This window comes from Cenococcum geophilum, assembly GCF_001692895.1.
Source record: "Cenococcum geophilum 1.58 unplaced genomic scaffold K441scaffold_117, whole genome shotgun sequence".
Classification (NCBI taxonomy): Eukaryota; Fungi; Ascomycota; class Dothideomycetes; order Gloniales; family Gloniaceae; genus Cenococcum; species Cenococcum geophilum.
Genome location: NW_027137675.1, coordinates 170,415 through 196,029, shown reverse-complemented (window position 1 = coordinate 196,029; position 25,615 = coordinate 170,415). Strand labels below are relative to the sequence as shown.

Genomic DNA, 25,615 nt, shown 5'->3' with positions numbered 1-25,615 from the left:
TTTATAATTATATAAGGCGCAGAGTACGCAACAATAAAAGCTAAGTTAGAAACTATAGTATAGCGCAAAGCTAATAGACCTAAGTAGTACTAAAGAAGCCTATAAGAAATAGAGCAAATTATAGAAACCTAAAGGATAAAGATTAAGTAATTAAAGGTCTAAGGAGCAAAGGCCAAATTAGGGATCTTAATAGCAGAAGATATTTAGGCGGACTCTATAGCAAAAGAAATGGTTTAAAAAAAGAGCTTATATAAATTACAGAAAATAGGGTTATTATATTAGAGACTATAGAAGTGGGCAGAATCACTATATAATAAAAGGCATAAGACTAGCAGACAACATATATATATAAAGGGATAATAATGTGCTATAAGGAACAAAAGAATATTCAATTAAAAGTTTTGCGTTTTATTACAATAACGCATGCCAAATTCATAAGGATGCTAAGTATAGCGCAAGCTATTAGCTATAAGAGCTAGCACCTATAGGATATAGAGGAACCAATAAACCAGTTCGCAGATCGGATATTAAGGACGATGAATTTAACCTAAGCGAAACATTCCGTAACAATAAGGCAACAAAGGCCGCTTACTAGAAGCGAGCAGACCTTAGAGATATTATACTAGAGGCAGAGGATAATTCTACTATAGAATAAGGAATATTAATAGGGATCGAAACCCCACTAAATACGATGTCTATTGCTTTATAAAACGCAAAAGAAGTAGGACAGCAAACTACTTCGGCACTTAATAAAGGCAAAAGGCCAAAAGCTTGAGATTCTTAAGACGAGATAAAAAACGACTAAGATTCTTAAGACAAGATAAAACACACCCCAGGACCTATAATAGACGAAAACCGATAGAGTAGGGCAGTAGCTTAGTTTAAAAACATATAAATAAGCTCGGGACAAAGTTTCCCACAAATATAAGACTCTTAAGATAAGATAAGTAAAATTTAAAACTCTTAAAACGAGATAAGAACACTACGGACGCCTAATTAAACTAAGGCGGGAGCCAAGCTTAAGTTAAAAGCAAGCTTAGGATTAAAGAATCCAAGGGACTAAGATTTTAGAGTATAAATAAGAACACCCATAGGTAAAAGGCAAGGAGCTTCTTTATAAATCAGAGAATCTATAATACAAACAGCAGTTAGACTAGGAGACAGACATATAAACTCAGAAGACTTACTAAGGAAACGCAGTATTCAGCCTAAAGATTAAAAGTTTAATACTAGGATTAAGAAGCAAGATAACTTTAAGAATTAAAGCGTAAGGCGCAAACCAAAAAAAACCATAAAAGAATTTAGGTAAAGAATTATCGCATAACAAGAACAAAAACTAGATAAGAGATCTAGCATATTAGGACGTATAAAGGACAGAGCACTAGTACAAAAAATCACTAATAGGCCAAGAGCAGGCACACTAAAAGCTAAGTAGCTTACCAAACTAGAAAATAAAAAGAATCTAGGGATTTTAACTAGGTTTAAAGAACAACACATAAAGGGCTATTACAATGCAGTAATAAGAAGATACTTCCTTACGGACAGACCATATATACTCTAGCAGCTATACCAAAAATAGTATAGGCAAAGGCACAATAATAAGTAGGAAGATTTCTATATATAGTTAGATAAAAAAGTTATCCAGGACCACCTAATTATAGAAAAGGCCATGACGCATATTAAAGGAGCCTTAATTATAACGTTAAAGGATCTAAAGAAATATTTAGAGGACTAGAGAAATAAGAGACGTATCTTAGTACCTACGAATAAAGTTATAACATTCAGATTAGTATAATAAAGGTTTAAACTCAGGGATAAAAACAAGCTAAGAGTTAACCCAAAGCACCTAGCACACCACATATTATTATAGATTGCGTGCGTAGATAATATATACGAAATGCATAAGAATCCAAAGGAAAAGAATTGGAAATACCCTATAAGAATATACTAGATAACAGACAAGCAATAGTACAAAAATGCCAAATATATACATAGATAGTATCCAGCAGAGGCCTAAAAGGAAGAAAGTATAGTACTTTAACTAGAAAGATTCCTTATGGAAAAATACTTAGACGGACAACAGTGGTGGGAATACCCAGAAAATATATATTTATAGTATATTAAAGATAAAAAGCAAACTAGGCATTAGCTAAAGAGCGAGCTAAGTGCACTAGGATTAAGCAGCTAATAGTTAGGAAAAGTAGAGGCCTACAGGACTAGAGGGAGCTAGTAGTAGAGCCTTAGACCCTTAAAGGAATTTAAGGACAACACCTAAATTTATAAATTAATTGGTAAAATTAGCAGTTTAAAGCGCTAATAGATAGTAAAACAACGTGAAACCATATCTTACTAGCAGCAGTTAAGAAAATAGGACTACCTCATAGATAAAAGGAGCAACCTTACCTATTAGTTACAATTTTAGGGGATCTAATAACCTATAGAGGAGGGATTATCAATCTTAAAACAGGACCTATTTAGATAACTATTAAAGGAAGACAAATTAAGATATCTTTCGATATCCTACCATTGGGACGGGATAAGGCAGTATTAAGCATACCTTAGTTATAGGAATACAATCTAAGAATCGATTGGATTACAGGTCAGGTCAATATTAGAGATACTTAACGCCGTAAGATGTAATAATAAGCTAAGTTGGTATAGTACTAAGTAGGAGCAACCTATAAAGAAATAGAAAAAGGACTAAGTTATATACTAAAGAGATACTATAAGTATGGCAAAAAACTATGGTCACCGGAAAGTAAAAAGCTATTAGAATATATAGCATAGGACTATAAGATAGAATTGGAACTAGAAATAAGTCTAAAGTTTTTTCCAATCTACAAGCTTACCAAAGAAGAAGGTAAAGCGTTAAAAGAGTTTGTCTAGGAAAATCTATAAAAGGGATACATCAAACCATCGCAATTATTAGCGGGTTATCCAGTACTATTCGTACTAAAGAAAAATAGTAAACTAAGGCTGTATATTAACTATAAATAGTTAAACAGTATTACCAGGAAGGATAGGTATCCTTTACCCTTAATTAGCGAAATCTAAGATAGGATAGGCAATGCGCAAATCTTTATAAAGATAAATCTAAGATAGGATAGGCAATGCGCAAATCTTTATAAAGATAAATCTAAGATAGGCATACTATTAGATTAGGATTAAGAAAGGCAATAAATAAAAGGCAGCCTTTAGGTTAAAGAAAGGACTATATAAACCATTAGTTATACAATTCGGGCTTATAAACGCACTAGTAATATTCTAAAAACGTATTAACAATATATTAGGAGAATACTTAGATGAATTTGTTATAGTATATCTCAACAATATTATTATCTACTTAATAACTAAGAAAGAACACGGGGAACATATTAAATAGGTCTTAAAGAGACTATAAGAAGAACAAATGCTAGTAGTAATTAAAAAATGCGAGTTCTTTACCAGGAAGACCAATTTCGTTAAATTTATTATTAAACTAGGCTAACTTAGTATAGATCTAAAGAAGATCGAGGCTATAGTAAATTGGTAGGAACCAGAGAACGTTATATAGTTGAGATTATTTCTAGGGTTTTATAATTACTATAAAAGGTTTATAGCGCAGTAGTTAAAAGATATTAAGCTATTTACGCGGTTAATAAAGAAAAAAGAACTATAGGCATAGGGAGAGGAGTAAAAAAAACTCTTTAAGAAAGTTAAAAAGTTATTTACCTAGGAGCCAGTTCTTAAAATCTATTAACCAAAACTAGAGACGGTTATAGAGACAGATGCATTAAACTATATACTAGGGGCGTGCTTTATATAAAGGTATTAAGATAAATAGCACCTAGTGGCATACTACAGTCAGAAGATAACACCACTAGAGTTAAACTATAACATCTACAATAAGGAGTTGTTAGGTATAGTTATAGCATTAAAGGAATAGAGGGCATTCTTATAAGGCACAGAGAAACTATTTATAGTTAAGACGGATTATAAGAACCTAATAGGATTTCTAATAATAAAGGAACTCAACTAAAGATAGGTTAGATGGGTAGAGATGCTTACGGAATATTATTTTAAGATTTAGTATATTAAGGGTATAGACAATACACGGGCAGATGCTCTAAGCCGTAAAGCTAAACTATAAAATAAGGAAAAGCCATTAGGGGCTTTATTACAAAAAGATATAGACGGATTAATTAGGTATAATTATCCGAAAATTACAGCAATTTAAAAAGATAATAGATTAGAGAAAGTCTATAAGATACCGGAAAGCTTTTAGGCATAAAAAATTCTAAAAGCATAGCTAAAAGATCTATAGACGGATATATACAAAAATTAAAAAGTGAAGTATATCCTAAAAAGCATAGCAGAGTAGTTTATAGAAGACTTCTATAAGGGACTAACTTAAGGACACAATAGGGCTACGGGCTTAGTGTTAAGACTCTAGGAGGAATATATTATTAACAGAATCTAGAAAATAGCTAGAAAAATTATAAAGGAATATTTAGATTACTAAAGGAATAAACTAACAAGGCATAAGCCATATAGGGGGCTACAACCTATTAAAATACTAGAGAGACTATAGGAGGTTATATTATAGGACTTTATTATTAAGTTGCCAAAATTAAAAGACCCTATTACCGGATAAGATTATAACGCGATCTTAGTGATAGTAGATAAGCTTATAAAGTAGGGATACTTTATAGCATATATAGAAGAAATCTTAGCAAAAGATATCGCTAGAATTTACGTTAAAGAAGTATTTATAAGACATGGAGCACTAAGCAAGATTATATCGGATAAAGATCTAAGATTTGTAATAGTATTCTAGGAAGTGTTCTTAGCGGAGTAAGGAGTTTAAGTAGTAACTTCTACCGCATATTATTTACAAATAGACGGTTAAACGGAAAGATTAAACTAGATACTAGAACAATATCTAAGGCATTATATCAATCATGTATAGAATAATTGGGTATTATTATTACTAGTTGTATAGTTTATATACAATGCAACACCTTAAGAAGAAATAGGCATATTACCATTTAAGGCAAATTATGGATATAAGCTAAGAACATCGTTGTCACCACAGTAAGCAAAGAAAACGAGTAGTATAGCTAAAAAAAGAATAAAGGATTTAATAAATCTTTATACAGACCTTATAGAGACAGCTAAGGTAGTACAGTAGAGAATGAAAAAGTACTATAATGCTAAGAGATCTAAGGGACCAGATCTTAAGGAGGGAGATAAAGTGTGGCTACTATATAAAAATTTCAAGAGTTAACGACTAAGCAAGAAATTGGACTATGTTAGACTAGGACCTTTTAAAATTATATAGAAGATTTTACTAGTCATGTTTAAGTTAAACCTACCAGCCAAAATAAAGATCTACCCTATACAGTACATCGCAATGCTAGAGCTAGTATATAGGAATGTTAAGCCACCGGTTTATAAAGTAGACACGTATAGAGGACAAAAAGAAAACGAATAGTAAGTTTTAAAGATCGTTAATTATAAGGACATTAACGACAAAATATGGTATAAGGTTAAGTAGATAGGCTATACTAAGACTACCTAGGAGCTATTAAAGAATTTAAAGAACGCTATAGGAAAGGTATAGGAGTATTAGAAGAGATTAGGTTAGGTAGTATTAATAAAAAAGGATCGCTAAAAAATAAGTCACCTAAGGGGGACCTAAGAAGAGCAGTTACTGAACTACTTGGATCTATTTCCTTCTCTATTAGAGGAAAATCCGTTCTTTTATTACCTAGTTCCTGTAGACCTTATTTTATAAATTTCTACTCCTTAGAACGAACCTTCTTATAAACCTTCTTAAGACAAAGTAAATAAGTAAACGCCGCAATTCAAGCATCTAGGGCCTTTTATTCCGCGTTATAGGAACATTCTAACTTAGCAAGGGCTTATAATAGTTTACCATCTAGCCGCGCAGCAGTAGATTAAATATAAGACCCTAAGACAAATTAATTAGGGAACTAGATAACTATTAAGAGTAATAAGTTGCGTATATTTAGTATTAGAAGTAGAGCGAACGTTACAGGACAAATAAATATTCGCTTTAGTATACTCCGAGTAAGAGAACGGTTATCGCGAAGATAGGTTTGCTAACATAATATAAACTAACCCCTCTTTTAAATAACAAGAACACGGAGACGGTATAATCTCACTAAGAGATAATATTGCAGTAATAGTGCGAGCACGACGTTGGGCGTGTAAAGAAGAAATTGCTTTAGGTATAATAAGTAATAATATTAACCAAATTAATTAGACGGATATTACACCTCTAGTAAACGACTTAGAGATATTTTAAATCTTTAAGGATAAAGATAAAGAGGAGGGAGATGGTGTTATGGACGCTTTAAGTACAATATTACGACTACTTAGAGAAGAGACAGAAGAAGCTAGTTAGTTAATTTAGGCACGGTCTAGGATAGAGCCGATAGAACTATATAACGAGGAATAGTAACCAAGGTTACATAATATGCTATATATTAAACGAGAGGAATAAGAGGAACTTACGTACCTTATATATAAGACGTACATTATATATAAGAAGGATTTTATAGGAGTATGGTTGTGTATTTAAGGACCCTTAGTCCCTACCTAGATAGTTCCTTCTTTATAGTAATTCTTAGAATATAATTAGAGTTAATCTATTGGGCAACCACTCCACCAGTTGTTATTACGTTGTTGACTTTTATACTTACATTTCCTACACACCTAGCCCAATAACGAGCCCATCGTAGTTCTTGCTATAAGGTTCCGTTACATTTAGCCCCTTAGGGACTAAACAACCCTACTAAGCTAAAGGCAGCTTATAGGCGACTTACTAGACCCTNCTACTACCCCCTAGACCTTCTAAGATACCTTANAAGTATAGTATAAAAGGTAAATATATTATAAAGGTAAATAGGCTANGTATAGGCGGAGCGCATAAGACTAGCTAAAAGGAAACACCTAGGTTTTTCCCTTATTAGGGATTTTTCCTATAAATAGAAGGTAGAAGCCTATATAGACCTAGTAAAGGGACTAAATCGGGCAATAAATAGAATAAATAATAATAATAATAATAGCTAGGATATAATAGTCCTAGAATATATAGATAATATAAGCCTAATCATATAGGGAAATATAGTAGTAGAAAACTATACTAGGCTAAACTAGGTATATAATAGGTATATTATATAGGCAAAACAATATAGCGCTAAATTTTACTATAAATACTAGCTTATTTACTTTATAAGGAAAAAAAGGTAAAGTAGCGACCTAGCCTTAATAGTAAATATCTAGAGCTGCGAAGTAAAACTAGAAGCACCATTAAGGTCCAAGGTTTAATAGACCTAGGTTAAACTAAAACGAGTATATTATATAGGCGACTTATAGAGAAGTAGTAGTATTTTAGTAGTATTAAAAAATACTTAACTTTAATATAAGGACCCTCTTTTAAATATATACGTCTACTATATATACGTAGTAGTTAAGGCAATAAAGCTAGTCTAATTGTATCGGCTTCCAAATCTAGGCGTAGGACTAAGCAGTTAAGTACTAGAAAAAAGCTCCTTAGCGCTGACTAGCCGTAAACTATAAAAACTATACCTATAGCAACTATACAGTGGTCCTATAGAAGAATACTACGCGACATACTAGAACCGCTAAGTAATAGTTACTCTAACACTAACTTATATATAAAAACTTAACACAGATATAGAAGAGTAGTTAATAGATATAAGGCTACATAGTAAAAGAAAATCATATACTAATATACTTAAAATAGATATAAGGAGCGATTAGGCCCCTTCTTTAAAGATGGTAATACGCCTAAAAAACCTAGGCTAGGGAAGCCAACTGACTCCTATAAGTAGTAAAGAGAGAAAAGGAAATATAAAACTATTAGCTACTAGTAAAATAACCTAATACTATACTATAACGCATAAGGTAATAAAGAAAAGTTACTGAAAATAGAATAAATCACTATAACTAAATAAGATCAGGCAATCTTAAATAGAAGCGATAAAAAGGGAGTAAAAAAAAGAGCAGCATAAAGAACACCCTATATAAACTAATAAAGTAAAATCATATCCCTTTCTACTATAGATAGAGGGGTAGGACCTAAATAATAAAATAACATCTATATTTAAATCTACCTAAATATATAATGGTGCCCTATTATTAGTACCTAATATTACATCTTTTAACGCAGTAAGGACTACTACGTACAATAATATAAACAATATACCTAAATACTCTCTAAAATAGAGGGCCTAAGAGTAATAAGATACTTATAGGCAAAAAGTTCTTTTAATAGTTCCAAAATAGTATATACAATCAAAAAGGAACAAAGGTACCCTTTTTCTAGCCCCTTAAAGACTTAAATAGCCCCTACCTAGCCAGTAGGATACGCTAGCGAATTACTAGATACTTCACTACCGCCCTTCAATATCTGCTAATATATCTATAAAATATAGATAAAGTGACCAAGAATAAAAGATATATAGTTTATATATTATCATTTACTAAACATAATATATCTTTTTATACTTTAGGTCTACCTTATATACTAACTTTTTATATATTAAAAGTCGAGAGGGGCAGTAAAGTACGGAATCTGTAAGCGTACTACTTATAGCTAAGGTCACGTATTAGTCTCTAAGGGCTAAAGGGATATCCTTTATTCCTCCTAATTAAATCTATATACTATTAAACTACGTAAAAAACTCCTTTACCTATAACATTTTAATACTACTTTATAGCCCCTACTAATAGAGAGGTAGTAAAATTATTTATACTATACGGTAATACGCAGTACCTTATATAGTACTATAAAAAGTAAAGATAACTAACAAATAGCTATCAATAAGTGATTAAGGATATATTTAAATATAATACTACTAGCTAAATTTAGGCTTAAAATCTCTATCTATAGGTAGGAAAGCGGCTAATAGATTTAACCTTTATTAGTCCTTTATATAGGAGGAGTATTAGTATGAACTATACGGGTAATTCTATAAAGCTACGTCCACTTATATTTTCACTAACTCCTTCTATTTAAGGGCTACCTATTTAATAATAAAGTATAGTAGATCTCTATCTATACTAATAGCCTCGTATCCTCTATTACTATAGAGTACTGCTATTAATACGGCGCTAGGTCTCAGCCTAGTGTCACGGCTTAAACAAATGCCTCTGAACCGAAGCTTGAACGAATGCTGTATTACGAAGATACTAAGCTAAAAGAGAAAGGAAAAGGGGTCCGCTTAGGACGCGATATATAAACAAATATATAAGGTAAGCCCGCAAGCGGCTAGCTTTAGGCCGGGCCAATCGGCAGGTCGCAGAATATGGCAGAATTTGGGAGGTAACGGTGCGATAGCGACGTTATCACCTAATAAAAGCTAAATAGTTTTTAATATTTTCTTTTCAAATCTTTACTACCTATAAGGTAGAGGCCTTCCTAGCCTAAGTATATTTAAGCGTATTGCCTCTTTAAGGGCCCTCGATCTCTTATATACGTCTTATTCCTTATATCACGTTTTAGTATTTAGCATATATTTTCTTTTTACAGGTAGCCTCATACTATAACTATTCTCCTAATATTATTATATTAATATATAAGCCTACTAAGAACACTACTTTATATCCTAGTATACGCGTAGTATTCTCTTTTATAAACCCCATAGTTCAATATAGTACTAGTTTTATAGCTTAGCTAATAGCGCTAAGGAACTTTTTATTAATACCTTACTACCTAGTCCTGGGCCCTAGATCTAAGGAGCCGTATAGTATTATTAGCCCTTACATAAATAATAAATAAATAAATATCTATATAAATCTATAAATTTCCTATATAATTATTCTATAAATTCTATAATTAATTACTAGTATAAAAATGATATATATATACGCCTATATAATTATATAAAGCCTATATAAAAGTTCATAAGACTCTATACAAAGCCTATACAAGGCTCTACATAAACTCCGCTTAAAGCTCTACTAAAGCTCTACTCGAAGCTCTGCTCAAAGCTCGCTTAAAGCCCTCAAAGCTCACACAAGCTCTGTCGAAGCTCTGCACGAGGCTCGCACGAACTCTGCACGGGCTCTGCACCGAAGCTCTGCACGAGGCCTCTGCACGAAGCTCGCACGGGCTCTGCACGAAGCTCTGCACGGGGCTCTGCACGAAGCTCTGCACGGGGCTCTGCACGAAGCGCTGCTCGAAGTTCTGCTCGAAGCCTCTGCAGGAGCTCTGCACGAAGGCCTGGCGCGAAGCTCTGCACGAAGCCCTCGCACGAAGCTCTGCGTACGGAGGCTCTGCACGAAGCTCTGCGTACGGAGGCTCTGCATAAAGCTCTGCATGAAGCTCTGCACGAAGCTCTGCGTACGGAGGCTCCGCCATAAAGCTCTGCACAAAGCTCTGCACGAATCTGCACGAACTCTGCAGAACTCGCACGAAGCTCTACGCGGAGCTCTGCTAAGGGCTCTGCGTAAGCCCTACTAAAGCTCTACATAAGTTTTATTAAAGCTTTACACGAGGCTCTACCTAAAGCTTACCCCTCTATAAAGCAAATCTATACCTGCTAGTAGTCCTTAGTTATTATTTAAAGCTGCCTTGTCGGTTTGGGTACTCTGGCTACAGTAGAAGAGGGCGGCGGTGGTCGTGGGCTGCTACGACTCGGGGCGTCGGCGCGACGACGAGATAACGAATTAGAATCGGGCAAATCAGGCAACGTAGTCTTTTTCGCCAGGTGCTTAGTAATTTAGCCATTAGGAATAGCTAGGGAGCTATAAGAGTTGAGACAATTTGGCTTAAAGTAGGTGTATATAGGCCTAAATACCCCGCGCGGGACTAACAAAAATCCGAACCGTGTACCAGACCTTCTAACGAAGGTCTTGCCAAAAGCGGCTAGCGGCTTGGCAAGGTAAGCCTTGGCAAGAAGGTCTGGGAACGAGACAATGTGGATATACTATTGCTAGAGTAGTAAAATCTCGGATTCCAGCTATTTACTTGTATACCATTGGCAAGCCTCTGACCTCTTTCACTTAGCCAGCAGGATCAAGGTTCACGGCCTGAGCCTGAAGCGATGGCGGAGAGGCAAAGAGATGCACTTCAGTTTCCCGAATTCGAACGAGATTTTCTAGAACCTCACCTGCCCCCTAAATACCGCGCCGATGACGAAACACGAAGGACATTTACGACCCTCACCTTCGCCACATCTCTAGACTCTTCACTGGCCCTTTTGCCAGGTACTCAGACCCTCCTCTCTGGCCCTCAATCGAAAGCCATGACACATTATCTGCGCTCTCGACATCAAGCCATCCTAGTTGGAGTTGGGACGGCAATAGCGGACGATCCGAGCTTGAATTGCCGGATCGAAGGTGTAGGTGGGTATGGAGGTGAGGGTCTGGAAGGCCAGCCGCGTCCAGTAGTTCTGGATCCAACTCTGCGCTGGGACTTTTCCAGTGATTCGAAAGTTCTTGCACTAGCAGCTTACGGAAAGGGACGAGCGCCCTACATTATCTGCGCAAAGCATCCGCCTGACCAAAAGAGAGTACTGCTAGAGCATCTTGGTGGCAAGTTCATTACACTCAATATCTCAGATACTGGCCCTTCTAAAGGCAAATTAGATTGGGCAGATATCTTACAAGCTTTGAGAGACCATGGGATCCAAAGTGTTATGATTGAGGGCGGTGGGACAGTCATAAATGATTTACTTCAGCCGCATTATGCTGCACTAATTGGTTCAGTCATTGTTACTATTGCTCCTACTTGGCTTGGACAAAGTGGAGTGATTGTCTCTCCGCCACGGAGATGGTCTGCTGATGGGACCCCTATTCCTGCCGCAAGACTAAAAGATGTGAAGTGGCATCCTTTTGGAGAAGATGTTGTGCTCTGTGGGAAACTGCAGTAGAGATAGATTTAGTTTGGTCTAAAATATAGCACAGTAGCCCTGCCTATAGTGATTGGCGGTGACTAGAAGCTTCAATGAATGATACAAGAACAATCCACATTGGCAGGCGTAACGGTATCACTAGATAAAGGAATAGCGGGATACTATCAAAGTATTATTCCAACGCAGCCCTCTCTTCAGTGGAGGCAGCTTTGAAAACTTGAGGAAGCCTGATGTGGCGGGGCATCCTCGGCACTCGGGACCAACGAGCCTGGGGCGATTCATCGTTCAACAACGCAGTCATTAATGCAGCTATCTTTTCTCTTCTGCCCCATTCTCTTTCCTTCTGCACGACGTTGTTCCTTTAAATCTTCCTACGCCCTGTCATTCCTTCAGCTGCACAAACTAGTAGTCTATTTAGACTGCCCCAGTCATCCACTTGCCGCTTTATCTTCCCGGCAAGACCAAGCGTTTCAGATCTACCGCGGCTAGCCCTGCTTGACCGTGAATTACTAGCAATATGTTGAAAATATGGTCTATGGTATGCATTCCGCTATCATGCGTCATTCCTGAACCTGGGCCGCTTCTGAGGCCTGAAGCCTCTCCAACCAACTTGTGCGCTGACTGTCTTACAGAAGCAGAAGCAGCAGCAGGATGAGTCTGCTGCGACTGGACCCAAGAAGAAGAAAGTTACCGCCGCACAGCTACGAGTCCAAAAGGGTATGGCCATCCTCACCCCTCAGAACCTGTGAAAGATCATAGAAACTAGCCGGGGCGTGGCTGACTGGTTGCTCTCTAGATTTGTCGGAACTGTCGCTTGGTTCAACCATGAAAACCTACTTCCCGAATCCCGATGACATCCTAAACTTCACCTTAACAATCGATCCAGACGAGGGAATGTATAAGGGCGGGCGGTTCAACTTCAGCTTCGCCATCAACCAGAATTTCCCGCACGACCCTCCAAAGGTCAAATGCACCCAGAAGATTTACCATCCTAATATCGATTTGGAGGGCAATGTCTGTTTGAATATCTTGAGAGAGGATTGGAAGCCAGTATTGAATTTGAATGCCGTGATTGTCGGCCTGCAGGTTGGTTACTCCGGACGCAAGCAAATGGACAAGAACAGAACCGCTAACAGAACATAGTTCCTGTTCCTCGAACCTAACGCATCCGATCCTCTAAACAAGGAGGCTGCTGAAGATCTCAAGTCCAACAGGGAAGGATTTAAGCGCAATGTGCGGTCAGCCATGGGTGGAGGGTCGGTCAAAGGCCAATCCTATGAGCGCGTTTTGAAATAAGGGCTTGCCAAATGATGGTAAAACAAACGCAATGGTTTTCAGGGCACGCAAGCGAGCATTTGAGAATTGGCGTCATGGGGAGCGGGCGTACATATACGGGATGCTTCTTCGAGGGTTATTAAATGCGTCATAGTAGCTTTTTGCGTTGGATGACCGGGCAGCTGCTAGATGAATGATGTGGCGCTTTCTCGTATAGATATTCAATTTTACATTATTTCCGAGGCAGGCTATAGGAATTTTCCAAGTTTTCTAGGTTTGCGGTTTGCAGATTATTTATATTAGGCGCGAATTCTGAAGATGATTGACGGCCGATGTCGCATTATACCGGTCCACGACCGCTCAATACCCAGGCGACTTTCGGAGGCTTTGTGCTCACACCGCAAAAAATCCCAGCCCACACTCGCACTTGCGCCCTTGTTCATAATTTCTTACAGCCCCAACATCTCCACTCCACACATTTCTTCCTCTCAAATTACTTTCAAAATGGCTGCCCGTGGTGCAAGCAGGGCTCTGCGCAACTCCGTCAAGCAATTGACGGCTGCCCCAGTCGTCCAGCGACGAACATTCGTCGCGGCAGTGGGCGCTGCCAGAGCTGGTATTGCTGCCGCACCAAAGGCTGCTGTCAGCACTCCCTTCCAGCAAACTCGTGGCGTGAAGACCATTGACTTCGCTGGCACGAAGGAGACTGTCTTCGGTATGCGCTATGAAAAGAAGCTTTCTCGACCCCACTAACAAACTGCATAGAGCGTGAGGACTGGCCGAGGGAAAGGCTTTTGGTGAGTTACCGCCTACACCACCAATTGATCAAATATCGTGGGAGCAGTATGTTGACAGTTGATCGTAGGAGTACTTTAAGGACGACACTCTCGCACTCATCGGCTACGGTTCCCAAGGTCACGGCCAAGGTCTCAACCTTCGCGATAACGGTCTCAATGTCATCGTTGGCGTCCGGAAGAACGGTGCATCATGGAAAGAGGCGGAGCAAGATGGCTGGATCCCAGGAAAGAACTTGTTCGACATTGACGAGGCTATCTCCAAGGGCACCATTGTCATGAACTTGCTCTCCGACGCTGCTCAGAGCGAGACATGGCCCGCTATCAAGCCTCAATTAACCAAGGGCAAGGTATACTGTTTTATGAAAAATAACTGACAATTAAAGCTAATCAAAGGCTAGACTCTCTACTTCTCCCACGGTTTCTCTCCCGTCTTCAAGGACCTCACCAAGGTCGACGTCCCCAAGGACATCGACGTCATCCTCGTTGCCCCCAAGGGCTCTGGCCGTACCGTCCGCACCCTATTCCGTGAGGGCCGTGGTATTAACTCTTCCATCGCCGTCTACCAGGATGTGACTGGCAAAGCTGAGGAGAAAGCTGTCGCTCTCGGCGTCGCTGTCGGCAGTGGATACCTCTACAAGACGACCTTCGAGAAGGAGGTCTACTCCGATCTGTATGGCGAGCGTGGCTGCTTGATGGGTGGCATTAACGGCATGTTCCTCGCTCAGTACGAGGTTCTCCGCGAGAGGGGCCACACCCCCAGCGAGGCCTTCAACGAGACTGTTGAGGAGGCTACCCAGAGCTTGTACCCTCTGATCGGCCAGAATGGTATGGACTACATGTACGCGGCTTGCTCGACCACCGCCAGGCGCGGTGCCATCGACTGGAGCAAGCGCTTCAAGGACACCCTGAAGCCCGTCTTCAATGACCTATACGACTCCGTTCGGGATGGCACTGAGACCAAGAGGTCTCTTGAATACAACAGCCGTCCGGATTACCGTGAGGCGTACCAGCAGGAGATGGACGAGATTGCTGGATTGGAGATCTGGAGGGCCGGCAAGGCTGTGCGGTGGGTGAAATCATTTCTCCAACTTCTGAAAAGTAGTGACTGATGAAAACTCTACAGATCTCTGCGTCCTGAGAATCAGAAGTAAATCGCTGACGAGATATGACTGGAGATCGGGTGAAGGCTGAGGGGAAAGATCTGAGCGGAGAAGCGATCCCAAAAGTGGATCCGTGAAACTGTAGATTATCTCATTCTTTCGGCAAACCGGCGTTCACCTCTACCGTCCTTGGGCGCAGCTATTTTTTTTGGCCGTGTTCTGTAACCAACAGGATTGGGCATGCGTCTTGAAAAGTCGATTTATTCATGGTTCCGAACACAGCTGATTGATACCTATTTTTCTCAAATTTGGCCTCTCTCCTTGCTTAACGTGGCTGCTGCATCTTATCAACTCACGATCTCTTCTTCCCGCCTCCTGGCTTTCTCCTCTCCCATTCATCCCAAAGCAGATGCGGCATCCTCTCCCTCCTAACAGCCCTAACCCCACAGCACTTACCCAGCAAACCCGCCACGCCCAAAACCGACCCCGTCACGAGCGCCTCCACCGCATACGCCAGCCTCAGCACCGGCGCTGACCCCTCAAGCCTCCCCGCCCCCAAATCCCAGAAAACAGACAGGTTATCCAGCTCGCGGAAAATAACAGACTCAGCACCGCCCACCAGTCCGTCACAACCCCGCGCCACCAGCTTGTCGACTGTGCGTTTCGAGCAGCGAGGACAACGCCGTTCAGGTACCAGAAAAACATACGCTCTTCGTCCTGTCCGCTGGCCGGTGCGGTGCAGTGCAGTGCGGTGCTGTACGCTCGACCACTACGACGGCTTCGTCGTCGCCCTCTTCGCCTCCATCTTCGCCTCCCCCCCCCGTGGCCCTCTCTGCGGCAGCCGTCCCAGTAGCTCCCCGTCTTAGCGTCCGCGCCCCCCATCTCCCCCCGAAACTCATGCCTCGCGCCCCTGGGGACCTCGACGTCGATCCCAGCGCCGTTCGCCGGGGCGCGCTGGACGGCGGGTGCGGTTGCCCTGGTGCGGTGCGATGCGGCTGCGGATGAGCGGCAGGTATTCGGTGTGCGTCGCGTGCTGGTGCAGGCCGCTGGACCAGGTGGAGTAGGGCAGGAGCGTGGTGGTTGTGTGGGAGGGGTGGGTGAGGTCGTAGGATATGGCTGCGGGAGGGGGGCGGGAGATTAAGGGGGAGGAGAAGGGGGAGGGGGCGTTTGGTGCTGGGGCTGGTGCGAGGCTGGGGCTGGTGCTGGGGCTGGGTGGTGGGGATGAGGGAGGAGGAAGAGGAGGGGGAAGAGGGGGAGAGGCATTGCTGCCGAGAAGAGGCGGTGGAGCGGTGAGGGAGGCTGAGGGGCCAAGAGACGGGTTTGGCGTTTTTTTGTCTATATGAACGGTGTGAAGGGGAAGGCGGGCCGATGAGCACGGCAAGAGGTGTGAGATTATGGCGCTGGTTTGGCGGTTCTGGTGTTTGAGGTTCGGTAGTGCGGCGGGGCCGTTGTTGGGGATATCGATGTCAATGTCGTATTTGGGGGCTGAAATTGTTGGTTTTCAGCTCACCTGCGCTGCGTCTATACATGCAGGATGCTGCCTCTTTCTGAACACCAATAATTGCGAAGACTGATTGGCGGAGAGGGGGCTAAGGATGTTCCGTAAGCAGCAGAAATGTTCCGCTTCGAGCATCTGCGAACGTAACCTAGAATCCTTCTATTGCGGCACGTAACTTATTTCAAATCGCCAGCGGTGAGCCCGGAAGCTGTATGATTTATAGCAGTTGAAACCAATCTGTTCGGTGTCTAAGTCGCATTTTTGTGGCTCCAAACCAGGTCACTAGGCCTGAGAGAACCTAACGTCTACCTAAATGCTAAATGCAGGCGGTGTACTTACCCAGCCCCTGCGTAGGGTCTTTGGTTGTTGCTTATGTTCCGGTGGAATTGGTATGGTCGTGTTCTTCTCTTCACGTATCTATATTATTTTGCGAAATAAGAGTACTCATAATTGGAAGCCATTCAAAAACCGAAAAGTGAATTGGATTTCGTGATATTTTTTTAAAGAAGCAATCCAAACTTTTACCATGAAAATGCAGGATGCCGCCCAAAATAGAAATTTAAGCTGTCCCGAATAAACTCGGCCCTATTCCTTTCATCTACCTCTTCCACAATCAACCAAGCCTAACCTGATAGATCGAATTTCGGATAACTGCTGATTATATAACTCCTAGCCTTTTTTGAGTTTTATACTTGCTTACTTGGAACGCCTATGTGCTCCTTATGAAAAATCGAACCCATGATTGCATTTAGAGATTTAGGACCAACGTTGGCCCCCAAATTCTTACCAAGGGTAAGCATTCATATTTAGATCTCCAAAGGTCACACCATCGCCAAACAAAACGTTTGAGCCTTCAAATGTAGACGGCACCTCTTCATAAAGAGGTGACACTGGCCTGCCATGTGCAGATGTTGGTGGATAGTTGACATCAGAACCAGGTAGCAGTTGACGAGGTGACAACTCCATGCTATACCAATCCCCTTGAGTGCCTGTAGCAAGGGCTGGAAGGCCTGAGAATCGGCTATTGGAGGGGGTGTTGGCTAAAACGGTATCGTACTGCTCAGTATTGCCCTGGAGTATGTTCCCAAAAGGCCTTGGCGCAGTGTGCTGTCCAGCAAGTCCAAAGCCGGCTTGATAATCCGGATCCAACGCATATTGCGATGTCTCTGAGCTGACCCATGTGGGCGGCGTTTGATTCACCGTGTAGATTATTTCGCTTCCGTCGGGGGCGAAATTGACTCCACTGCTTCCGTACTCCCACTGGACCGGCCCGAATGGCGTATTGATAGTAGGGGGGTTTATGGTCATGGTAGATTGTTGTGAGAGGGGCCCGGGGCCTGGAGGGTAGCTGAAAGAGTTAGGGGTTGGAGCACCCTGTGGGGGGATGCTGTCGCGAAAATTGGGGCTTATGCAGTTACCCATGTTCACTAGGGGCGCGATACCCGGGGGCGCGATCCTACCAGACATAGTATCCCAAGGTACCTGTGGTGGGTCCATCCCCCCCGATAACGGGCCATTCATGAATATCATACTTATTGAGGATATGGGGCTAGACGTTAATTGATCATCGATCCACGTAGGACTCTCATGACAGGTCTCTTGAGCCGTCGGTGTTACGGCTACAGCATTCTTCTTCTTTTGAGGTGGGCTCCTGATCTTTAGCGGTTTGCCCATTTCATGCTCCTTAATCATATTCCTGCAGATCTTGATCTTTGCATACCGCCCTGGATCCTTGACCCTTCGGGATTTTAATTTGGTATATGCCGAGATAGATTCACCGGTGGAAGTGGTAGCATACACATTGGCGCCTTTTCTCAGGAGAAACTCGCAGGCTGAGATGTTACCATGCCCTGCGGCAATATGTAGAGCTGTCTCGCCCCTAGAATTACGGTCATCAACACTTGCTCCGCACTGATGGAAACTTTCGAGCAAGTCAGTGACATAATCGTAGTTCTCGCCGGAGAAATGCTCAAATGCATCCGTAATATTAAAACCGAAGGAAGCGTTCATAGGTGTATCATTTATTTCGTGCATAACAGTACTCGTCTCAGTTGACTGCCGGTCAGCAAGACGTTGGGAGGACGTCCGATGATTGGACCATCTGGATCTAATGGAGCCACTTAAAGATACGGCGCTGGCAATGGAGGATCGTGAAATGGACAAACGTTTCTTGATAAACTCATACAATCGATCCTGGACGATCTTCGATGACCAGCGTGTGTGTTTCGACATGGCACCTTCAAGGTCTCCTGGAGCGGATACCTTTCTCATGTGTTGTTTCTCAAAAGTGGCGGGATTATTAGGCTTAACATTAGATATAATGCTTGAGCTATTTGGCACAGCAGGAATGTTTTGGCCAAAGTCATTGGTCCAATCACCCGGCGAATTAAAACGTGTTGCCGAGTTCGTAGAGGTGGTTTCCAATTGATGAAATGAGGATACGCTTGGAGTCAAGGTAGTAGAAGACAAATCAGAGCTAGGAAGGGTGAGATTTGAGGAGTCCACGGGATATTGAGAGTGAGTATCTTGCTGGGGAACCAGTGCTACAGGAAATGGCTCGCTCGGCAACGAAGCTTCCGCTAGAGCTTCCTCAGATAGAGCAACGTTCATAGCTTCTATCATTTGAGCTTTCCGAACTTCCTTTTTCTTTGGGTCGTGCAGTCGCCATTTGTCTGGTGAGACTCCTGTAAGCTTTATAAACTGGCTGCGACAGCTCGTCTTACTGTAAGATAGTCAGTATGAGATATTTCCCTAGTTATGAATAGCATATTTTAGCACTCCTACCAGGGGTGGAAGTCGCCATCTTTTAATGCAGCTGGAATGTCGACTAGAGGTATATCGGAATCGAGTACCAGTCTAACTAGCTGCCTGGACCTTTGAGGTTTCCAATCCGTAGGTGGCCTTCCAGGTCCAGGGCCATAACCATTTACTAGTTTGATATCTCGATTTGGGCTCTTGTAGCCGTTTGGATCTTGGACACAACCACGGCTCTTGTTCCTCCTGTGAGTTCGTGATAATTGGCTTAAGTTAGGTGATGAATCGGATTGGGCTCCGAGGTCAAACGCATGAGATGCTTGGTTTCGAAAAAGGCCCGGAGAAGTCGAATAGAAAGCTCGTTGATCACATAAAGCCTTAGGGGTCAGGGACGGCTTCCTGAAGGCATTCATGTTCCAAGTATACAGATTGGAGGCTTTTTACGTGATAGTGAGGACACGGTGTTCAGAATAGCTAACGGGCACGGACGACCGACAAAGGTGGTAGATGAAACACAGCGACTCATAGCGAATATATAAACTATAAACGACGTGGTTCAGTAGGTAAGAGAGGCGGCGAGTGGTGAGGCAAGGCAAACGGTAGACACCGGCAGGCATCCGTCGGCTATGCCTGATTCGGCAGTAATACTTGTCTCGGTTCAGTGACTCCCTTGCTACGATTGCTTACTGGGTCATGGCAAATCTTACCGCTCCCCATCTCTGCTCTCGATAGCTCGACTAGTATCTATCGTAATCATCTGACTGGATGACCTGCAAGATGCGTGATACCGCCTGGTATTTGAGCCCTTACAGATAAGTCCATTGTGACTCATTCGTAGTCGTCTATCTGCACTCGTAATTGCGACGAGTAGGTTCATACCAATCTCCCAGTCAGCTTCGTTATACAACCAATACTCTTCGCTATACCGTGTTTCTCGTCTGAGCCACTGACTTAATTATTGATTGATCAGCGTTGCTTTTCTCGCAGAATTTCTGTTGTGCGTCACGTCAAATGAGCCCTCAGCCACTCCCAACCTTTATTTTTTTTGGCTCTGGGATGTCGTTCTCCTAAGCGAGCAGGTTTGCGAACTAAAGTTTTTGCACTTTCCTATTTAGGAAGTTTCGCTTACCGCCCCTCTCTGTGTGCGCGCGCAACACACAGCAATCTCGGTAATCACTAGTCAAGTGCACCATCCAGCGTAGATACTGTGCGCTTGCCAAAAGAGCTGTGCACCTGCAAGAAAGGCAAAGCCCTTGATTTTTTAAGCTTAATTACAAGAATTAAACTTGAAATTCTTTAGTGCGTACGAAGCGAAATTGCTGTGTGTTGCGCGCGTACACAGAGGGGGGAACACCGGATGCTGTACACCCTGTAGAGGCTTTTTTAAAGCTTCAAATAAGAGGTAATATAGAGGCGATTAATTGATTAATTAATAAGCTAGTTGGTTTGGGGTTGCGAGGTTTGCGCGACTGTAGGTTCCTGGCTCTGCCACCGACTCTACAAGGTCCTCTAAGTTAAGCAGTAACATCTCGTCGCTATCAGGTGACGGAGTCACCTCGCTTATATATTGTTTCGCACAACGTGCCCAGTCACTCGCTTACCATTTGTAGGTTTGTCTGGTGGCTGAGTGGTGCGGAGCTTGTCACCCTACAGTCGCTGCCTTCTTCCTACTTTCTTAGCAATTGTTTATATATAGATATTCAGTGTTTTAAATGCGAGTTTTAAGCCTTTAGTGATAAATATATAATATTCTACTGGGCGGTAAGCCAAACTTCCTAATTAGGAAAGTGTAAAAACTTTAAGGCTCATTCAGTTGCAAAACTTCAGATCAGATCTAAGCTGAAAGTCCGGCAGAAAAGGACGCGTTCCTTCCTAATTTAGTACGCGTTTATGGCTTTGTAAGAGCACGGGCGTATGTAATCTAGAGGCTTTAGAATTCAAATGAGAAGCTCGAGGCTCCTTTTCAAACTAACGCGAAGACCTTCAGTCATACCAACTTTTTAGCGTACAATTCTGGCGTTTTGCGAGCGGTGAGAGGAATATCAAAATTTTCGAGGCTGTGCAGCTAAAATCACTCCGAATCAACATATTCTGAACCGAACGACCCCTTAGTTAGCGATCTCCGTACATCATAAACATTCTCCAAATAACCTCGTTAGAGAATACAATAATAGACCCCTAGTATAATAGATAAGCAATACGTTATCCGTGCAGCATACACACGTTTATTCCTGAGTTAATCAAGGATTTAGTTGTTACACTACAATCCACTCGATGGTTACTGAGAGTTTAACTTCCAGAATACTTGAGCTTGATTAGAATCAATACTATTTAACATTACCGACATGAAATAAAACTTGCAGGTTCGAAGCCAAATATCCCATGTAGCGCCCAGAGTTCCAAGTATGTGGAGTATAACCTCTAGGTATAGATGGCACCCGTGGAAATTCCATCGCTTCCATAAGAAGGTTTAAGGATGAGGTAGGTACTTTATTTTACCATCATCGTTAATTTTCTATAAGAGAAGAAAAGGGTATATATATCTCCGAGAACCAACTTTATGTGTGATAGAGTAACCTTGAGGTAATTTAAACCTTATTGAGTAAGGCGTATGGAGCCTTGGAGCCTCCATGCCTTCATGGAAGCGTGGATAGAGTAGATAGAACTTAATACTCTATCCACATACCTGGAACTGGTACCGAGATGTTCAATCTTTAGAATCCGTTGATTCGGAGTGATGTTGCCTGCACAGCCTCGAAAATTTGATGTTCCTCTCACCGCTCGAAGAACGCTAGAATTGCACGCTAAAAGAACACTAAAAGTTGGCAACTTTACCGTATGAAGCTTCTGAACTGAAGGTCTTGGCGTCAGTTCAAGGTTCCAGATTTCAGATGCGGTTCAATCCGGAGCCTTGTGTACAAGCCACGAACACGTGTACAATTCGGACAAACGCGTCCTTTTCTGCCGGACAAAAGCACGGGTCAACGTCAGATTGAAAAAGCTCCAGATTGCAACCAGGAGAACCGTAAAAGTCTCCTCCATATATAAACAAATAAAATCCTATAGTAGTGAAGATGATTAAATTAAATGATTAATTATACATGAAGACCATAAGTACTGTCAGGGCACTGAGCAGGCTGATGGAATGATACATATAATGCTCTATGAGGAAGAATCTTAGGGGCTCAAAGGCCCCGAGAAGGTATCTACACAATAGCCCGCGCGCTATTATATAACACGCCGCTGAGCTCAAAGAGACTGCCCCAAGTACCCCCCCCCTACCAACAAGTACTAATTGCATGCCTTGTTCATTACGGTGTGCGCAAGCGTGGTTACATTCATTAATCTCTTAGATTCTAAAATTTAAAGACTATACGCTTAGGTGCTACTGTTTAGTGGTCTAAAGTTGGCCCGGGGAAGGGGTTCTTGGATCGTAGCGCGACCGTTTGAGAAAGTAGGAGCCAAGCAACGAACACAGCTAACCAGCAACAGGCATAACAATATATAAACCGGTCGCTTTATCTGTACCAATTACCCATCCCTGTTCCATAAACAGCCCGAAACAGAAAAATTAGCTTTTCAAAAAAACCTCCAACCCCAGCGCTAACAAATCATCGCCAAGCAAGCTCAGCCTCACGTAGGTGATGGGTTATGAAGGTTTGCAGGTCTTGCAAACAAATTTTGTCTATGCGCTTTTTTTGATGTTCAAAACCTTCATAACCAGGGACACCTTCATAACCCCATCACCTACGTTAGAAGCGTGATTCAAAATTTGTTTTTCAGCGCTCACAAAAACGATTACAAGAACCGCATTGCTCGCACACGTTTTTTGCTTACTCCTCAGCACACAGCAAACCCTCTCTCTCCAGCTCCCCCAAATCACCACCAGCGTCGATGATGGCCCGTGTAGCCGCCTGACTCAGCCTCCGCCTCTTTTCCGCGGCCTCCTTTTCGCGCCGCGCCTTCGTCTTCGAGGACCCACTGGGCGCGACGCCGGTCAGGATCTTGCGGCTGTCGTCCGGCGTGAAGTTTACGAAGCCAACGGAAGCCGGACGAGGGCCGGAGCTCGACGAGTTACTTGACTTGCGGCGGTGGTGATTGTGGTGCGTGGAGCGGGGTTTTGAACCTTCGCGTCGTGTCACTCTGTGGGGTGGAGGCGTCGTGGACGGGGAACGGGACGGCGGGGTCGTGGCTTGCTGATTGGTCTGATGCGTTGGCGGCATCATATTCGCATACGCATACACGTTTCCCGACGAGGCTGAAAATGATGAAGCGGCGGTGGGGTCGGTAAACATGCTCATCTCCGAGTCGCATGATATGCCAAGGCCAGCCGCGGGGGTAATGAAGTCCAGACTCTGTGGTCGAGTGTTGTGGTAGGCTGATGGGGAAGGCTGAGGCGCGCTAGCAGCCTGCCACCAATGCTGTGGCTTTTGAGTGTTGGTCAAGTCCGGCGAGGCTGGGAAAGCAAAGTCGAGATTATCGGTTGCGTCGGGACCCCATGATGCCATCGAGAGCCTCTGCGTCGGAGGTGGTGTCTGCAAGGCTGAGAGAGCCTCATTGTTGATTTGGTGTGTGATGTATGCTGTGGTAATGGAATCCGTTGTGGAATGGAAGGAGTTACGTTCGCTATGATTTTGATTGAGTACTGGAGATGAGAGAGGTGTCAATTGGTATTGCGAATTATTCGTGAAGTCGTGCTTAGACTCTTCGATTTCGTTGCTGGTACTTGAAGAGATGGTAAAGCTCTGTCCATTCGAAAAGAAATCATGCGAGTTTTCTTGCTGCAGAATACTCGTGGAATGCGGTGGTAATGTCGGGATTAAGTTTCTTGGTAATCTCAGATTGAAAGAGTTGTCTGGTGCGGCTTCTGTCTGGTTGGCCCAGACGTCACGGTACTCGGCTCGGTATTGTGAAGGTCGCATCATTTTGGGCGAGAGACTCGATTTTCGAGCAGGTTTCCGAACACCGGTTGGAATCTTGTGCGCTATTGATTGCGTGCAGTTCTGATCATATCTCGTCTTTCTCTTTGGTACTGAAAAAGTGGGTGTTGTAGGAGTCGAGGAAGAGACTTGAGAAGAAGATTGGGGTCCAAAAATGAAAAGCTCGTCGAGGCTGACCCGTCCAGGGTCCGAAGCTGGAGCCGTCCTTCGGGACTTTGGGTAAATGGAGGTGTGACTTCCTTGCAGAGCGGGCAAGGCAGGGTTTTGTTCGAGTTGCCGCAAGGCTTGATGCCAAGCTTCTGATGTTGTTACATCCCAATTGGGCATAGGCGCTGTTTCGACTGGATCGCTCCTGTTCGATCGCGGGACCTCAAAGAAATTCGCAAAGTCATCTGAAATGCTTGGTCCAGGCATAGTTTCGCCGAAGTGGAGTAGGTCTGTCTCAACATACTGGTCAAAGAAATCGTCGTACGCTTCAAACAAATTCATCTCTTTGTTGGTTGGCCGCATCAAGACATTAACTTGTTGTTGGAGTAAGGAAGCCATGAGAAGAGGAGTATCTCTTTCACGTGTGAGTGTGGCGTATGTATTTACCAGATATCTGGGTTATGCAGGGAGAAAGTGGTACCGGTAAGGAGGCGTGGATGAGAGAGTTTGGTAAGATGTACCTTGCAGGAAGGTGCAGACCAATGCAAATAGGGCGATGCACAATGATGTAGAAAGCAAACAGAAAACAACCTTGATCCAGATATATACTTTGGGGGTATGGCCTTGTTCGAGTTCCATCCAGCCTCCAGGTTCTTCGAAGCATTTCTAAGGTGGCGTTTTCTAACTTTAGCACGACGCGAGGAATGTTGACTTAAATGGCCTGTTTTCTAGTGATTGCATAGTTTGAAAACTCTACAAATGGTGCCAACGAGTCAAAATGCTGAGCAATTACTAAGAAACGTTTTAAATGTTCATTGCGATGTGTGGCGGCGGATGGCGGGTAAACATTCCGCAAACAGTGCCAAAATTACTGGATCTAGCCTTCTCTGAATTCTTCACATCTCTTCATAAATTCCTCAGGAAGGTTGTACCGATGCATTGAATACCTGATATAAGTGCCGTTATGTGATTTACAGGCTTTGTTGCTGATGGCTTGAATTAGTGTGGAAAATTAGCTTGTAGAATTAGCGTCTAGATAAACCATTGAGGAATATACTGAAGATCTACGCAATGCGGTATTCAATGTACACTCTTGCCTTGCTCTCCAGGAGAACTAGAGGAGATTTCTCCTGCTAATTCCCAATTCTTAAGAGCTTGAAGAAGTCGCAATGAGAAACGTTAAAGGATTTGCCCTAGAAACATGTTTAGGCGGGGA

At 42.5% G+C, this 25,615-nt stretch overlaps 6 protein-coding genes across 6 annotated transcripts; 3 read left to right on the top strand and 3 right to left on the bottom strand.

Moving 5' to 3' along the window:
• Positions 1-10,967: 10,967 nt before the first annotated feature.
• K441DRAFT_672042 (putative riboflavin biosynthesis protein Rib7) lies at positions 10,968-11,988 on the top strand. Its single transcript, XM_067650507.1, has one exon. It carries the CDS (start codon positions 11,079-11,081, stop codon positions 11,904-11,906), a length of 828 nt encoding a protein of 275 aa, XP_067496177.1. The 5' UTR covers positions 10,968-11,078; the 3' UTR covers positions 11,907-11,988.
• A 417-nt stretch (positions 11,989-12,405) lies between these two features.
• On the top strand, positions 12,406-13,184 carry K441DRAFT_598406 (uncharacterized protein; the record flags this gene model as incomplete). The annotated part of the gene is made up of 4 exons (XM_067645110.1): positions 12,406-12,426; positions 12,521-12,605; positions 12,685-12,974; positions 13,032-13,184. The coding sequence occupies 4 exons, from the start codon at positions 12,406-12,408 to the stop codon at positions 13,182-13,184; spliced, it is 549 nt and encodes a 182-aa protein (XP_067496176.1).
• A 483-nt stretch (positions 13,185-13,667) lies between these two features.
• On the top strand, positions 13,668-15,069 carry K441DRAFT_598352 (ketol-acid reductoisomerase mitochondrial precursor; the record flags this gene model as incomplete). The annotated part of the gene is made up of 4 exons (XM_067645105.1): positions 13,668-13,878; positions 13,929-13,960; positions 14,029-14,307; positions 14,359-15,069. 4 exons carry the CDS (start codon positions 13,668-13,670, stop codon positions 15,067-15,069), a joined length of 1,233 nt encoding a protein of 410 aa, XP_067496175.1.
• Positions 15,070-15,184: 115 nt separating this feature from the next.
• K441DRAFT_713095 (uncharacterized protein) lies at positions 15,185-17,086 on the bottom strand (the record flags this gene model as incomplete). The annotated part of the gene is made up of 5 exons (XM_067653929.1): positions 15,185-15,714; positions 15,768-16,106; positions 16,571-16,649; positions 16,898-16,975; positions 17,084-17,086. 5 exons carry the CDS (start codon positions 17,084-17,086, stop codon positions 15,413-15,415), a joined length of 801 nt encoding a protein of 266 aa, XP_067496174.1. The 3' UTR covers positions 15,185-15,412.
• Positions 16,974-19,852, bottom strand: K441DRAFT_701793 (uncharacterized protein). Its single transcript, XM_067653369.1, has 2 exons — positions 19,343-19,852; positions 16,974-19,280 (listed from the first exon to the last, which is right to left on the bottom strand). Exons 1-2 carry the CDS (start codon positions 19,723-19,725, stop codon positions 17,342-17,344), a joined length of 2,322 nt encoding a protein of 773 aa, XP_067496173.1. The 5' UTR covers positions 19,726-19,852; the 3' UTR covers positions 16,974-17,341.
• A 3,293-nt stretch (positions 19,853-23,145) lies between these two features.
• On the bottom strand, positions 23,146-24,741 carry K441DRAFT_691586 (uncharacterized protein; the record flags this gene model as incomplete). The annotated part of the gene is made up of 1 exon (XM_067652489.1): positions 23,146-24,741. One exon carries the CDS (start codon positions 24,739-24,741, stop codon positions 23,146-23,148), a length of 1,596 nt encoding a protein of 531 aa, XP_067496172.1.
• Positions 24,742-25,615: the final 874 nt, after the last annotated feature.